Source organism: Aplidium turbinatum, chromosome 7 (genome assembly GCF_918807975.1).
Source record: "Aplidium turbinatum chromosome 7, kaAplTurb1.1, whole genome shotgun sequence".
NCBI classification, from domain to species: domain Eukaryota; kingdom Metazoa; phylum Chordata; class Ascidiacea; order Aplousobranchia; family Polyclinidae; genus Aplidium; species Aplidium turbinatum.
Genome location: NC_137478.1, coordinates 22,171,028 through 22,188,669, shown reverse-complemented (window position 1 = coordinate 22,188,669; position 17,642 = coordinate 22,171,028). Strand labels below are relative to the sequence as shown.

The following is a 17,642-nucleotide window of genomic DNA, read 5'->3' as shown; positions in this document are numbered from 1 at the left end:
ATAAAACTTATGGGGTGTGTCTTTATAGTGTCACTGATTTGTCCAAATATCCGCACATTTTTGTCCAAATCCGCATTTTTTTCCATAGCGGTGGAGAGGGCTTATGGTTGATACTGCAAAAAAAAAAACCTGCCTCTGATTGACCAGTTTCTCTCGTCATATCCGACTAGCTTACTGATTGTCAATTGGCTCACATTTATATTGCTTTAAGTTTACGTATCTTGTCGCAAAAACGGATAGCCTAAATATTTATCCGCTCAAGCTGTATTTCGTTTTGTGACCAGTACTACTGTTGTGGTTGATGCAATTCCTCTCCATAAAAACCATTCTTGGCATAACCATTCCAGCTCGGTGTACTGTACTCATATGTTTTTGTTCGTTTTTGGAATTTATTACCATGCCACCCATGGACCTGCACTTTTCCCACTCAGACAAGTGTTTACTGTTTATGCACGTTTTATACTGCTTTTACCGGTTATTGGCATTGTGTATAGTTGGTCGGTTACAGTGCTTTTATTTGCGTTATAGCAAAAAATATAATGATGACAATCTAACTGTTATGTTTTGCTTTTTTAGCGAAATATGAACATAAGGTGATACAGATGATCGTTGTGGATATGCTCTAATGTTAGGCCTGCATTGCTCGCAGCCTTTTAATTATCCTTTTGCATTTAAGTTTGATCAAAATAGTGACATCTTAAAATGACTTGGAAACGGTAGCCTGACTAGTGACTAATGGGTGAGGTAGGAACGGTTTTGCCTAGTGGTTGAAAATCTGCATGCCCAGTTGCCTACATAGCTTGCCAAAAACTTGTAATCTCTAGTCTGTGGAACCGATGCCCTTTCTAGTGACGTGCCGAGGTTCTTCGATCACTCACTTAGCAGCTGCAACATTATCACTTTTTGCAAAAACTAGCGTTTTCAACCGCAGTAAACGAGCTAACAACTTAAGCAAGTCCGCCCTGTTAGCTCAGTGGTTACGCGCCCAGCTCAATATCACGCTGCGCTGGTTCGACTCTCGGTGTGTGCGCTTGAGCAACGCATTTCAGAACTGCTTTCCATTCAGCGGCACCAAGTGAATGGAATAATTCCCCGGCAACACTTCAACAATTGGAAAACTTCACTCTGCTAATCTCGGTAACCGGCCCTGCGTCAAGAGCCTCTATAACCAGTCAAGGCTTTGACAGCCCGATGTTTTTTGTTTGTCGTATCCAGGCTTACACCCGGTGGTTGAAGATTTAGATTAAATGGACGGGAAGGCAAGGAAGCCAATCTTCGTGTCCACCTTCAGGCATGCCTTTAAGTGTCCTGCCACAAGACACAGCGGTGTCGAACCGGCGCCCTTTCGATTGCCTTTCCAGGGTTCTCACCACTCGGCTATGCAGCCGACGTGTCTGCATGTCTGATGATAAAGATTCAAAACCAACCAAGTCAAATCGAGGTGAAAAAAACTCAGATCAAGCTTTCCGTGAGATGAAGGCTGATCAGGTAGCGGTTGGCCACTTGTAATTTTTCGTCGCATGTTATGAAATGCCAACACTACATAGTTACGCGAATGCACTAACAAATTCACTTACTACAATAAACGCTTTCAGCTAAGCCCTTTTGTTCGTTTAACTCGTCTACCTGCAAAAATGCTACTTAGCTGGCAAATAACTGACAACAAGGCTGTATCTCTTATTCTGATTATTATTTATAACGTTACAGACAGTTTCTAAATGGGCTATAATGGCCATCATACAGTGCTACACCGTGAAGCCAGGCACTGCACAATGTGCACATCTACGAAATATCACACTCAATAAACCAGCCAGCAAATTAGTCCTGTTTTACACTGACACAAAGTCTGCAGACGTTAAATCAATGTAAAAAGTCTGGTTTGCTGGCTAGGAAACAAACGATGAGTCAATAACGCAATGTTTTATCGACGTTGGGTTTAGAAAGTGCAGGTCTGATAAAGTAGATCGAAAATAACAACAGAGCAGACATTGTTCCGAGTATAACAGAAACACAGCAATAAAAATCACTCTAATGTCGTTTGTAGACAGATGTTTAAACACATTTTGAAAGTTGGCACAATTTCACAAAACGTATTTCAAAGGGTGGTGGAAGTAGGGGATTGCTCACTGAAAAAAAGGTGGACAACTGGTGTTATAATAAATTTTGGTGAAACTACAGCGTGGGGTCTGCCATAAGTCGCCTACCCAGGTAGGCTACAGCGTAAGCCGTATATGACACGTCTATGGACGCACAAAGTACAGTATGTATCGCTAGAATAAAAGTAGGTTGGCCATGCAGTAGCCTTATGTTTTACATCATTCACAATTAAGCGAACTTAAATTTGCAACTTCATTGCTTGACAGCGTAAAATTAGACAAAGTGTGAAAATTGGCAGCAAATTTATTCGTGCTTGGAAGTGTAGTATGACGTTCAGTCAGACACCGAAATCGTCAACTTATAGGAATTTTTTGTGTGGGGAGCGAAAAACCAATGTCGAGTCAGGTAAAACGTCGAGTTATTCGGGACAGGTTCTGTTGTACTTTTCACATAGGCTAAGTACTAGACTTGATACAAATTAAGATTGACAAGAAAATGGCAGATTTCATAAGGCAGTATAACACATCCGAGGCTAATCAAATATCGTATGACACCATTTCATGCTTTTCTTTGCCCTTCCCCAATTTGATGTCTTTAGACAACTCATGTGACCAGGGCCGGATTTAGCTGATGGGCCCCCCCCCCGTGCAAAAAGATTTTTTGCGCCTACGGCGCGAAAACCATCTCTACGTCTACAGTAGCATCAGTACTGCACAGCATTTTGCAGAAACTTTGAAGGAAAAAAATAACACAAAATCACATTTTTTTCCACATAGGGAGGCCTTTAAAAGTCGGGGGACCCGGGGCAACTGCCCCCTCTGCCCCCCCCTAAATCCGGGCCTGAATGTGACGCAATATGACGGCTCTGCTAACATGTGGCATCATATAATATTTGAACAGACCACGACAAAGTTTCTACACTAGTACAGCACAGCTGAATCTCAACGTTGGGTCAAATTCTAACTAGCCTCTACGTCATGAGTAATACATATACAACAATAGTATATTGAATCAGGGAGCTGTTTTCAAGAAGATAGCCCCCCTTGAAATTTTAGATAAATATCTGGTGATCATTGTCGGGTTACGGTATGCAACAACTATATATTATGCATATCACACAAACTCTTCCTTTCTTGCAAACTAGCCCCCTGTTGATCCATGTATCAGATGCATAGACCGCGTTCTGTTATAAAAACTTGAGGTAACACACTAGTTCAAAAACGACGTAATCTCAAGATAGTGAACACAGACGATGGAATGCTGGCCAGACGCAGGTTACGGGAATGACTGTTAGTTGGAGATAAATTGAAGAAAATCAACAGATGTCAAAAGTGCATTGATATTTTCAGAATCATCACCACCTAAAAAAGCAGAAAATATTTATTGTAGTTTTGAATAGTTTTAATACGGTAGTAGTTGGAACTCATTTTGTCATTAAGTTTTAATTTTGACATCAATTAATCAATTTTTATGTAAGTTTTGCCTGAATAAATGATATTCAACACAAGCAGATACGTGCAAGCCGCAACACAACCTATTTCATGGTATAAAAACCTTTTCGGTTGTCATAGCCAGCATCTGGCCCTTGTCAACTACCTGAAAGAGTATTTGCATTCCACTGAAAAGAAATACTGTTCGTGACAAAACGGACAAAGCCACAACACGCCATGTGTAACGGATACGGGGCTCTCTCGGCGTACAACTAACCAATCGTTGTGAGCAGTAGCCTATTCCATAACAGTAAACACAACTCACCATGCTGAATTATTTCTTTTTTTCTCATTTTCTTGGCGCTAGGCCCACAGTACTCTGCAAGTTCATCTGAAACACACGTAAGAATAAAGACTGAGAAGCAAGGTAACATATAAAACCAAAGTAACTCATATGGCCAGACCACCAAAGCGACAGCATGACAACATCCAGGCATGGATCGAACTCAATTTGACGACACTGGGCGAGCTACTAAAAACCGTGAATCATGGAAACAGATAACCCATGTTGATGCGCAATCTGCTGCAAGGGAACGTTCAAATATTACGTAACGCCTTCGAGGGGGAGGGGGGGTTTATGCAAAGCGTTACGTTAGCGTCACATCGGGGGGGAGGGGGTTCAAGCAAAACGTTACGTAACGCTTTCGAGTACGGAATGGAAGTTTTTTGTGCTGAATTCGTAGTGAAAAAGCGTTACATGGGGGAGGGGGGGATTGAAAAAAGCGTTACGTTGGCGTTACATGGGGAAGGGGGGGGGTCAAAAATTCGGAAAAAAAGCGTTACGTAATATTTGAACGTTCCCCAAGCGGAGATGGAGATTGAATAATGAAATAGAAATAAAACTCATATTAATATCAGGGCTAAACATGAATACTAACAACCGACAGCTTAAAAACCTTCAGATCATGCAAGTATCAATTGTTGCATTCAATAAGGCGTCGATGTAAATAACCCTTATCGCGGTAAGCCATTATTATTTCCTGGTCGTCTTCTTCTTCTTCATCCGTTCAGTCGTTTACGACTCTCGGTCACTCTATACGTCATCTTTCTCCACATTTCTCGATCCCACGCAGCTTCCTTCAATTCATGCACTCCCATACCACTGTCATTTACAATTGTGTCAAGCCATCTTGTTTTTGGGCGCCCCCTTCCTCTTCCTCCGCTGACCAAACCAAGCATGATTCTTTTTCCATTGATTTGCTTCTCATTATGTGGCCAAAATATGAAAGTTTCTGCCTGACGATTCTAGCTTCTAGGGATATGTCCGGTTTAATTTGTTCAAGAATTTTCTCATTTGTTACTTTGGCTGTCCAAGGAACACGCAGTAACCTTCTCCAACACCACAATTCAAATGCGTCAATCTTTCTCCTGTCTGTTTTGTTCATTGTCCATGTTTCGCATCCGTAAGTTGCAATTGGGAATATAATAGTTTTGATCAGCTACTTTTTTGTTTCTAATTTTATATCCTTGCTCTTCCAAATGGTCGTCTAATATTGAATTAATGTAGATCTGTGAAAACATTTTTATCTTATACATAACTCACATCGTAAGGTAGGTCCGGTCACCACCACAAACTGGTCGGGCTCCAACGCACGAGAAAGTGTTGCCAGATTGTCGCTTGTTTTAACCTGAGAAGAGACAAAAATTGACTCGCATTGAACCTTCACAGTTCACACAACACACTTTTCAACATTCAGATTGGTGATTGAAGAGTTGAAATAAGTGAAACCTGAGGCATGAAAGCCAATCTTTGTATCCATTTTCGAGCATATCGTCAAGCTCAATGCCAAGGCACAGCCGCGTACTATTGTAAACTCGAAGGGAAACGAACTGGCAACATTTCAATCGTCAGCCGGGCATTCTTATCTCTCAGTAATCTTAACTTGAAGCATAGAAACAAGTTGCACCTTTTTAAATTTATCATAAAGACACATTGAAACAGGGTTTTCCATCTTCATCTTCCCAGCGCTGAACCGTGAAGTCAAATTTCCCACCGTGACCACGCCTTTGATTTCGCTGTAGCGAACAATAACAGCAATGATTAAAGAAGGAGGGAAAGAGTAGCCTAATACTGCATCACAACCAGAAGCTAATTACTGAAGAATGTGGCCATTGCAATATAATGCCGCTGATGTAGCCTACTTAAAAAACAACTATGGCTGACGTTTGATGGTATACATTACAACGACTACAGATGTTAAGAACGCGAGAATTCAATGAAACAAAATAATGTACGTCTACATAAAAAGGCCACTTTTTACAGCAGTTGGAGGACTTGGCATAAGAATGAAAGTAAACAGCATCAAGGATAACTTTGCAGACTGTTCTACAAACATCAGGTAGATTGTAAAAATAATTGTATTGTCTCGGTAAGGAAGCATGGTAGTGCAATGCAAAAGTAGCCGGCCTTTCACGGGCATGGACGAATGCCTCGTTAAAAATCCAAAAAATGCTGTGTCAGCACTTTATCTTAGTCATATTTCCGCTTAAGCATGGTGGCAGAAAACTTGGTTCGAGTGAATGAAAAACAACACTTAGATTAGCCTAAAAGATGACTGTAAATAAGACTCCAGTTACCACATGTCGTCAGAGACTTACCCTTCCTCTGTCACCACTGGCATTTGATCAAAGCCATGTTCAATCATGCAAGACAGCGCTTTACTGCAAGGGGTGGTCGGAAGGACAGACAAGGGGGCAACAAGGTTAAGGTCACTGACCAGCTTGTCTGACCACCTGAAATGCCATAAACAAAAAGATTTATTAACAAATGAAGCTTCATTTCTTTATAATCAACATTTAAATTGCGCCTTCAAATCATGAAACTTCAAACGTAGGCTACCCTATACCATTCCAACTATTGGCTAATTACTCTCAAATCAATTTCCTGAACAATTGAACTCTGAGTTAGATCTAAACAATCTTTTTTCTTCCTGCCATGCATGTTTTAGGGGCTATTTCTCATCCCGTATTATTTCTCGATCACCGGGTGAAATCAGACGTAAAAGTAAATTCCTAACAAACGGTGTTTTTCAACGGCTATTGTCGTGAATCGCCAGAAACGTTGTTACCAGACAATCGATATAGTGTCAAATCAAATACTTTCAGTTTCAGAAACGTCCCTTTGAAGCTTGTTAGCTAGAAATCGATATCTTTCAATCAGTTCAGTTTATTTTTTGTTTTGTTGGCGAAAAAGAAAAACACAATAAACACAAATAATTCGCACAACAAGAATGGCAGCGAAAGACCAAAAGGTCACCAAAGTCAGCTGCCACCCAAACATTTAAACAAAATCACCCAAACATTTAAAACTAAACAATCAACCCCACACAAACATTTAAGCCACCCAAACATTTAACAATTTAAGCCACCCAAGCCACCCACAATTTAAAGCCCACAAAGCCAACCACAAAGCCACCCACCACAATTTAAACAATTTAAGCCACCCAAACATTTAAACTAAACAATCAAACCCAACCACTATGAAAAATGAACTTTCTGGTCAATGTAAACTACTTTCGACCCACCAATGATGGTCCGATTCTTTGGCAGGAAGCATACCCCGTTCGATCATCCATTCCTCCTTCAGATGCTTTGTCCTTGAAGAAAAGGCATGTAATGATAACACACTCCACAACAATGATGTTATTCCAACATTGAGTAAACGCATAACTTTGGAACCAAAACTAAAGGACGGACGATATAATGCATTTCATCAACAAACACAAAAGCACACGTAAATACGTCCATGTGGATCATGAATAGTTTAAGCCGTTGTAAAGCAATATTTCGATCCCGATTTGAAGAAGAATAACAATATTAGCATGTCGCCTTAACCTTACGGAAGTGACCTAAAAGTGAAAAGTCTAAAGCCTGCAGAACAACATATGACAACCCGGCAGAGTGTCAAACACAGGTTTTAAATACATTGATTAACGAAGCTGTAATGTTCTGCAATGTGACAATGACGTTACAAAGCATACTTTTCAATTTGTGAATTCGATCGACCAGCACATGAAAAGAAAGGTCTCTAAGAAAAAAAGTATCGTTTTCTCGCATTAAAGCAACATGAAAATTGCAACTTAATGATAGCCAGGATGTACCAGTGTAACCACTACATACATGTAATTTCGAATAGAATCTGGGAGAATCACCACGCATTTTTGACCTTCTCCAAGTTCCTTGGCAGCTTCTATTGCAATGTATGCTGCCGCGCCACTGCTACCACCTAGAGAACAGTTTGTTGATTCAAGCGTGTCAATTTTTTTAAATTTAAATATGAGCGCAAACTACATGTGTGTCGAAAAATAAAAGTATTACGGCTTTATTTATGTTGCCTTAACTCAGCTTAACTTAATGGACCAGTCAGACCTCAACGCCTATCATCAAGGCGCCCATTCCATCGATATGCTACACAACTTGTGGATAAGAACTTCAGCTGCATAGAAACATGGGCCTAGGAATGGAACGAGCTGCCACATATCCCTCCCCAGTTTTTAGTTATACCAGCACTCTCCATCCCTCCTGGAGCAGACCTCTCAAGAAAGGCATGGGTCACATTGAACAGGATCAGATGTGACGTTGGCTGCACTGGAGCTAATATGTTTAGGTGGGGGTTGCATAATTCGCCGATATGTGTCTGCGGAGCGGTAGAACAAACAATGCAACACATACTCCACGAATGTTCCATCTTACGGCCCCCAAGTGGAATCACTGGTATTCGACAACTGGACCCAACTACCGTATCTTGGCTGCACGAGGAGGCATTGCCAATCTAAGCTACTACACGTCAAACGAGAGAACAGAACAGAACTCAGCAGATACGAACAAAGCTATTCTATGCTGTATATTGTCGCGTCATTCTCGAACCAAAGCACATACGCGACGCATGCTTTCTACAAGCTCCTGGACGGCAGCTTGAACAAAAAACAACATGGTGCACCACTTCGTGATAAACTATCGGTTTGCATAAAAGAAAGCTTGTTCAGGACTCAGTGCTGCAATTTTCGGTAAAAAAATTATTGATTTTTACGATGAAAAACACTGCTAAAGTGTCCAGAAATTAACAAACCGCATAGCAAGCCTTCTGATCTTATCAACTTTCTGGCCATCAGGAGAGATTCTTTGTCGTTGGACTTGTACCATTTGTCGACGACAGATCTGAAACATGAAATTATTTCTGTACAGTAATAATTTTTTTATTGTTTAAACGTTAAGAAATATAAGTAAAGCAAAATGAATTTGTTGTGGTACATTGATGATATGTTTAGCGACCAGTACGAATCATAATTACTGAGTAGCCTAAGCAATTAAACGAAGAACGACATCAAATGAACGTTCATACCGATCAAACACAGTTGGAACGAAATCATAGCCGATTCCTTCAACTTCGTAATACGTCGTATCTGTTTCGTTCAATTCAACTGGCAACGCTAAGTCGGAGCCCTCGGGATCAACGGATATGATCTGATGTCAAAAAGTGGTACAAGAACTTTTATTTTAGCAATTTGTTTTATCAAAGCTGGATTCAAAGCAACTTAGTTTTCAAATAACAGATTTAAGGAACATTTAACTTGTGAAGTTTTACAAGAGTCTCAAGTAACAAACCAATCCTTTTGCTACATTTACTCAACGTCTTCTTCTGGCTTTATTCCCACTTCAAGTGGGGTTATCGGTGCAGATTAGAGTCCTCCACATCAATCTGTCAGCATCATCTTCTTTCTTCACTCCCACTATTTCCATATCTTCTGTCACACAATCTCTCCATCTTCTTTTCAGCTGTCCATCTTCTTTCCTCGCCTTCTTTTACCAACTTTCAATTGTCTTCTTCTTCTTCCGACATAATCTTCGTCTCTCCTTATGACGTGACCCAACCATTTAAGACGTGTCTCTCAGCTTATTTTCTAGCTGTCCGACTTGCATTCGTTCTCTGATGATTTATTTTCTTACTCTGTCTTGCTTTGTCAACCCCAGAGACCATCGCAACATTTTCATTTCAGTCTACAGATGTTGAATCAATGCAAAAAAGGTTAATCTGCAGTCTGGGTCTAGCGGTGACTAAGAGTGCATTTGACATGATAGCACGAGGTTAACGTGAAATCAGACGAAATGTAACTCAAATGAAATTTCACGTTGTGCTAAATTATTTTTTACCAGGATTTAACGTAAGGTTGTGGCTATGCTGTTCATATCTTTAAAGCAGATAATGAACGAAAATGTCCCGACATTAAGGAAAATGCATGAACAACAGTGCGAAATAGTCAACTGCTCATGCAACCACAGCAGCTGTTACTTCAGAAACTAAACATCAACTTATGCTGAAGCAAATACAATAGTGGCAAACAGGCACGGATGCGCTGCATGACATCCGCTTACACTTTGTGATCTGCATAACGCCTTGCAGCTAGATATGTGTATAAATATCGTACGCTTGTACACTGACTCTGAAGCTTTAAGGTAATGTTGTCACATTCAAGAAAAAAATACAACTGAAACCATCGCAGTACTTAGTTTTGGAAAATTGTCCAGCAAGCAAAACCAGGTTTTTACGTTGATTCGACGTGATGAGGCGTAGTATTGATGTAAACATGAGAAACACTTGGATGTGCTTTTGTTTTTTAACAATGTGGTGTATTGCATGTTTGAGGCACAAAACTTGAGATTTTAACTGTTCGACAAACTCACCTTACAATTGGGACACTTCTCTTTTAGTTTTCTTCCAATTCCAGTCACCGTACCACCTGTCCCTGCCCCAGCCACGATCATATCCAGTTGACCTAGCAAGAAAACGGTACACTGTCTCACGTATTAGTATCACTGTGTGAACAAAAAAGGAAAATACTATGTGACTATGTAAAAATCTCTAGGTGTTCAAAAAATCTTTTAAAACAATAGTTGTACGCATTGACTATGACTACAGTCGCGCAACACAACGAAATCTAAACGAACACAAAACCAACGTGGAAAAGCCAAACCCACCGTCGCATTGTTCCAAAATTTCTTCGGCCGTTGTGTCATAATGCGCCAGAGGATTTCCTGGGTTTCGATACTATGCAGTAAATACAATTACAAGAGATGCAAAAAATTAGCATAGAAAGCACATATTTAAATTTACACATCAAAGTTAAGAAACAAAACACGTCTGTTTATTGAACTGAGCGCAGGTAACATTTATCAAGAAAGATAGCCCGATCATTCATGTCTTTGTCGAGTGATTTTTCTCATAAACTCAGGATATGCCAACCTTTTAGTTTGAAAAAGCTTGGTCTTTCGTAACAGACTATAGAAAATATCAAGGTTACAATTTCAATTACAAAGAGTGTTTTGATTAACAAATGTCAGTATTACTTATTGTACCTGATCCAAAATAACAGCGTTGGGAATTTCTTTTTCGAGTTTCTGCGACACTCGAATGTGCGACTCTGGTGCTGAAGACGGAGCACTAGTGGGAGTGCGAACAATTTCTGCCCCGAGAGCTTTTAGGACGTTGACCTATGAAAGATATGACAACTTCATCGATCGTTCGTATGAAACAGAAACATTGTGATCAACAGGATGGTAGGACGTCTAGGAGCCATTTTTTTTATTAAATCAATAAGTGTGTAGCGACAAGTTATTCCGTTGGAAGGGAAAAAATGCCACAAGGAGATGATGCAATTGGCAGCCTTGTTCATCGCAGGACACTCGCATGCAGCATACATGCAGGCTCTGACAGCTGAACGTGTCAAATAAATGTTAACACGGCCAATTCCCGTTCTTTGGCGGCTTCGTACCTTCAGTGTCACCCAACGCGTCTCTGAAGTTTAGAACCCAGTGGGAGAGAGCTAAAACTGTTGATTGGCTAATAAATTTTATATAGAGTCTACTGAGAATAATTTAAACCACGTAAACCGGTTGTAAACTTGAAAAAAAAACGCTATTTCGGTTGCTATAGCTGTCACAAGATAGTAAAGGGTAGGAGAGAAGAAACTTCACTTAATATGCCCTAGTGTGACGATTTAACTTGACGGTCCTAACAGCTGTATGTTGGTGTGTCAATATTTTTAGCATATTATGTGTTTTCTAATTTTGTATTTCAATAGGTTTTCTCTTGTATGCCAAGCTATAGTATGTGAAAATAGCAGCTAAAAGCCTTGCAATTACCTTTCATGGTTTCCACTCAAAGAAATCACAAAGCTAGGATTGCATTACCAGCCATTAATCATGGTGGGAAATTATCACAAACACTATGTTTTTGCATCAGTTAAATGTCGGGTTTTTGCAGTTATCACGTCATCACGTTTCGATAACGTCAACAAAAGTTTTCGAAGCAATGCACCAGTTACTTCGTTCACTTGAATGATCCAACCAACGTAATTTAACGTTCCAAACCAGCATTAATTCTTTGAATTGGCGTCTTTTAGTTAACACTGGAATAGCTAAGCTTTGAATAGTTCAGGAAGTAACATATGATTCTCAGCATTTTCGGTGACTGCAGTGTTCAGCATTCAGAAACTGGAGATTACAGTAAGCTGATTCAGAGGCTTCTACAAGCCTTGACACTACTCTTGTGCATAAGGTGACAGTAAAAAAAGTTCAAAATTTTAACTTAAGAAAAGGATTGTGATTTTGAAATTGATATCAGTAATCTCATTCCTTAAACCACCTAATTAAAACTGAATCTTTATCACGTACCTTTTCCATGCTCATTTTTTCTGGCATGACGATGATACATCGGTAACCCTTCACGGCACAAGCAAGTGCTAAACCAATTCCTGGAAAAAATCATATTCAAACAACTAGAATATACAGTAGCCTACCGTGCTTTTACACAAAAATTGCCTAATGATATATCAACTTGTATGTATTCGAAGTAACAAATTCAGCGCTTTCTTGCATCAAAGTTTTCAACAAAGGGGAGTTTTGTCTATTAGAGAAGCATTTCATGTAGTTTTGTGGCTGTGCATGCTGCAAATGTGTACACAACTACACAAAAAACTGTTTGTAATGTGTTAAACCATGTAAGGCTAAGCCTCCTCTCCCTCTCTGTGGCGTGCTGGAATATCACATATGCATGTACTATGTAGCCTACACTTGTACAATGTACAGTGTCCTGGACAAGTTAAAAAGGTCAAAAATTGGCATCAAGGCATCATCTTTTTCGGCCTCAAATTTGAAGTTTAATTAAACAACAGATTCAAAATTGAACCCTGTAATACAGCGCATCTAATGAAGTTTCAACATTAACAAACCAGTGTTTCCAGATGTGGGTTCAATGATAGTGTAGCCAGGTTTAATTCTCCCTTCTTTTTCTGCATCTTCCATCATTCGCAATCCTATTCTATCCTTCACTGATCCTCCAGCATTAAAGAACTCGCACTTTCCCACTAAATTAGAAAGCCAACGTTTACATGTGTGGTTGTCAATGTGACGTGATGTGAATGCAGTCATATGGAATTGAACAAATGCTGTGTCTGTGTGCACAGAAAGTTCTCACACATCATACATAACATATTCACAAATAATAATGACGTGGGAAAAGACACCAGCAATGTTTCCTTACACAATTGACACTTGAGTCCATATTCCTTTTCCAGTCGACTGAGTCGTACCATTGGAGTATCACCAATCGCTTCCAAAACTGACAAAAATGTCCTTTTTCGATTGCGGTCTCTGATCGTCAACAGGATAAATCGTTAGTCTTAAAAGCACAATCAATAAATACTTCGACACTGATTTAGACCAATAGCAAATTACGAAATGCTAGGAGGAGTATAAAAACTATTAGGGATATGGTTGTTGAGTATTTCACATTCAAAATTTGGATCATGCAAAGCAAATACTGTAAAGGTGAAGAAGACATGTACATGACTGAAGTCGGAATGGCCCGTTTCGGTGAGTCCGATCCCTATTCGGTGATTTTTTCAATTCTTTTTTTTTAAATATCGGGTACCGTAGCCTAATTATCATTGCCGTTTTAGGGTTAGGGGTTCGGGTTAGGGGTTAGAGGTTAGGAACTCACCGAATCGGACTCACCGAATAGTAGCAGACCCGACTGAAGTAGGCTAATGTGTGAGAACTTCTCCCTACCTAACTCAGCAGAAATTGATGTGTTAACCATCTCATATACATAATTATAGAATGTACAATAAATTTATGAACATAAAATATTCTGTAAGCAGGGTTGATCGGTTTAAACCGGTTAAAACCTGGTTTAAACCGGGCAGTTTTGACCACCTATTACTGGTCAAAACCCCTTTAGTGTATGAATCAAGTTGCTTTTCAATTGAATTAAAAATATTATTTTCCATGTTTAGTAATGATGTTCAACTATATTTTGTTTTGATCAACAATAACCTAAATGCTGGATTTGGAACAAAAAATATTCAATTTCTCTGTTTATTTTTGATATTTCAATCAGTTGGTTATTTTAATTATTGAGAAAATTCAAATTCTAAAAATAAGTTTCTGATGAACCAAAAAATGCTTGGTAGAACGATGAACCATTTGCACAGTCAACTGAAGTACAAGAATTAAGAATTTATTCCAACAATTTTTTTTTTTTATGAAAAACATTTGCCATCAATTTTGCCATAAAATTTGCGCAACATTTGCCCTCCCGTTGCGTAGCACATAAGACGTAGCATGACATGTAATTAAGGTAGTAGTCTTAACGCTGTTTGATGTCTTGTTTTTGGCGGCGCTGAAACAAGAGAAAAATCCAAGAAAAATATAATCTTTCGTACAAATTTTACAGATCGGTATTGGCGGCCATTAATGAAAGTTCAGGCGGCCATGGCCGCCAGCTATTTCGAGGCCTGCATATTAAAATGGTCACAACTTACAACTGCTTTTATATTTCCTAAAGAGCCCATAGCCCGGGTAGCCGACCATTCACTACATAAAAATATTTTTCTGGGTTTTCACTGGTTAAAACCAGGTTTAAACTGCTTAGTGGTCAAAACCAGTTTTGACTACTTAGAGATCAACCTTGTCTGTAAGGAATGTATTGTATATATAATATACTAAACAACCATGACCCATTGCTACATGCATGACCTATTACCACGTACAGTCAAAATTACCTTATTTTGCCAGTCATACAGTTTAACTTATTAAAGATACACTTTGACATTTATTTTCAATGTCCAGCATTGTAGGCTTAATTGTTTTCAAGAAAATTGAAATACAGTAAAACGATATGGCATGACAACTTTATTGTCTGAAATTAGTGTTATTTTTACTAACGGTCTATATACTCTATGTGGACTAGTTTGAGAAGAAAATGTGTTCACATCCCAAGTGCATTTTGGTGGAATATCAGGTCTTATCCAGCTGGTTGTGTTGCCATTATTCTGCAACAAAAGCAATAAATGAAATGAATGTGAAGTTTATAAAAACACGGTTATTATTTTTGAGACAAAAACAATAGTTAGACCTTGTTAACCACAAAGATTAAACAAAAATAAATAATATATTGGCACATTTCAATAAGCATGCAAAACCTCTCAATCCGGGTCACCTGTGCTGGAACACAAGTGATCACCAGAGTGCAATATTTCCTACTAATTTAGAAAAATGGTAACTATTCTAGGTCAAATATCACTATCACTATAAAAAATGTTAGGGTCACCATACCTCTCCCTATTGACACAAGTTGAACTTCTAAAGTGAGGGAAAAATGATGCATCCTAATGGTCAAGCAATGACAATTGCTAAGGTATCAAAAATATGAAATTTACATCTATAATAATTTACAAGATTAATTGACCAAGAACAGAAAGAATAAGGTGAAAAGAAAAATCAAAAATATGCAAAACAAGCGCAGTTAAATACACTATTAGACATGCCACATGCATACAATTGCTTGTTCAACAAGACAGTATTAGTTTGTTTGATGTGCTATTGCATGCAAAGTTACAACGACTTCTCTTTGAAACTTGGCCTGCTTCAAAATATCATATAAAACTTGTAACACAAAATAATGTTATAAATCATCTTTGTTGGACAATATTTGGTGTTAAAGTTGCCCACTCCCTTTGTTCTTTTCTCTAATGTTAAGTGTAAATTTAGTTGTTAGTGTGACACGAATAAGACAGTTGAATGACATAATATCAACCTAGAAATTTGTGGACTGGAGATGGGGATAACCTAAACTTCATGTTTGCAAGCAAAAGTGCAAATAGGAACCTCGTTGTTCTATGTATAATTGTATAGCATGTCGAAAACAATGTTTTGATGAATCAAATCAAGTTATATACAGATGAAAGTCTTAGTTTTAAACAATGATCATTAAAGCTTTGCTTATCAAACATATGTAACTATCCTTTGTTGATCAAGTACTTGTACACTTGCAGGTAATCTTTATGCTGTGTCTTGATTAGTTTTTTCATGTGATTTTGCTATTTTTCACCCTCGTGTGATCTGATTGTAATGGCATGATGTGACATCTACATTGTAGTTGTCAGATTTTCTGCTTAAAAAGCATTATGTGTAATCATATACGTTAGTAGCCTACTGGTATCATTTGTAATTTTAATATTCAACCACTGGTTTATTTTTTCTCTAGATATCACAATAATACACTGGTACTTTACATACTGAAATGAGAGAGGAAACGAAAGACCGTACAAGGTCACCAAGTCAGCTCCCACCCCATTAGAATGATACAGATGATGTTACCAATGAAAATTATACTGAAAAACAGAAAAATAGACTATTTGGTTGCAATCACAATGTAGCCTAGTGGTTAATAACACAGACCAGCCATGAGAAAATCATATAAGAACATAACGAAGCAACATAACAACAAAAACAGAACATGTACACAAAAACCAAACAAAATACAAATAAGATTGTGCAATAAAGTCAAATTCAACAGGAATAACAACTGGTTAAGTACGTCTGACATTGTTTTTTTAAAAGGAAAAAAAACAAAGATTTTATTTCAATAGAAACCTTAGTACAAAGTACAAATTGAATTTTTGTAATCAAAACAGTAATCGTGGGGTCAAAATTTCTTACAGAAAGACAAGCCAGTAAGCTCCCGGCCATGGCTGCCAAGAAATCGTTAAATGGCCTTTGAAACTACCACGCTGGTAAGTGGTAAGCCATGGTTGGTCGCCGGCTTCTGCAAGCGCACACTTCTTCACAAGCGTTAGTATTTGATATTTTTCTCCACTCGCGTCTGGTAAGTGAAACTTTTTTTCACTCGCATTTGCAACCTTTTTCAAAATTAAGTCAGTCTTTCACACTCTGACGAGAAGTATTTTTTGTAATAAGTCTGAGTGTCGATCTATAAAAACTCAAAGACAAGCCCTACTCTACTTGAGTGCAGGACATTTTACAACTGCAAATATGTTTCAGGGCCTTGTGTACATTGTTCTTACCTGAGGGAACGCATAAACATGATATTAATCAATGCAATGCATTTTTAACGGATTTTTTTTATTTTGGCGGTTGGGAGTCAGAAATTGGCTGCGGAGAAGAAGCTTTGGTAGGCCATTCTTGGTCACCGAAAAATACAAAAGTTTAGAGGCCTGGAAAGACCTAGTAGAAACTAAAGTCATTTTTTTCGCCTTGTAAAGCTTTGTTAATAAATGTCAAGCAGCCAGCAAGCAAATTTAGTGATTAGTTTAAAACAATGAACAAATAGTCACAGACAGTGTAACAGATCTTAAACTTACACTTTCATCCCCAGAGTATTGCTGTTCATTCATTGCAACTTGGACTAAACCAAAAAAATCTTTGCTAAGAACTTTAAAACACAAAATAAATCAACTGATTACTAACTCAAAATTAGTTTGAAGCAACAGTAGTTTTTCAGAAATAGTGTAATATTAGCGAAGCATTAGGCCTTTGCAGTACAACAAGAGTTAGAATACAATCATACTGCATTTAAGAAGTAGTGGATAAAAAATCTCTTTTATGAAAGAGATAGCAATAAAACGCTTTGAGAAAATGCATTTTATCGCTACAACATTCAGAAAAAGTGCTGATTAAACGGTTCAGTCAGAGACTGCAAAGGTCTCAGCCTACTTGACCTAAGGACTGAGCCATAAGTTTAAAGTTTGCTCATCA

The 17,642-nt window shown here is 38.5% G+C and overlaps 1 protein-coding gene across 1 annotated transcript; it reads right to left on the bottom strand.

Annotated features, from left to right (window-relative positions):
• Positions 1-1,680: 1,680 nt before the first annotated feature.
• On the bottom strand, positions 1,681-17,314 carry LOC145774104 (cystathionine beta-synthase-like protein). The gene is made up of 17 exons (XM_082585254.1): positions 17,249-17,314; positions 14,811-14,917; positions 13,126-13,235; positions 12,815-12,949; positions 12,258-12,337; positions 10,941-11,075; positions 10,563-10,632; positions 10,269-10,360; positions 8,929-9,050; positions 8,656-8,744; positions 7,707-7,812; positions 7,112-7,183; positions 6,186-6,320; positions 5,495-5,603; positions 5,131-5,215; positions 3,853-3,918; positions 1,681-3,458 (listed from the first exon to the last, which is right to left on the bottom strand). The coding sequence occupies exons 1-17, from the start codon at positions 17,279-17,281 to the stop codon at positions 3,388-3,390; spliced, it is 1,617 nt and encodes a 538-aa protein (XP_082441380.1). The 5' UTR covers positions 17,282-17,314; the 3' UTR covers positions 1,681-3,387.
• Positions 17,315-17,642: the final 328 nt, after the last annotated feature.

Excerpts from the sequence above, each read along its gene's own strand:
- LOC145774104 (XM_082585254.1), bottom strand. The coding sequence starts at position 17,281 with ATGAATGAACAGCAATACTCTGGGGATGAAAGT. Across the intron at positions 6,321-7,111 it reads AAAGAATCGGACCATCATTG|GTGGTCAGACAAGCTGGTCA; the intron begins GTGGGTCGAAAG and ends ATGGCATTTCAG. Across the intron at positions 3,919-5,130 it reads GACCGGACCTACCTTACGAT|ATGAACTTGCAGAGTACTGT; the intron begins GTGAGTTATGTA and ends CGTGTGTTTCAG.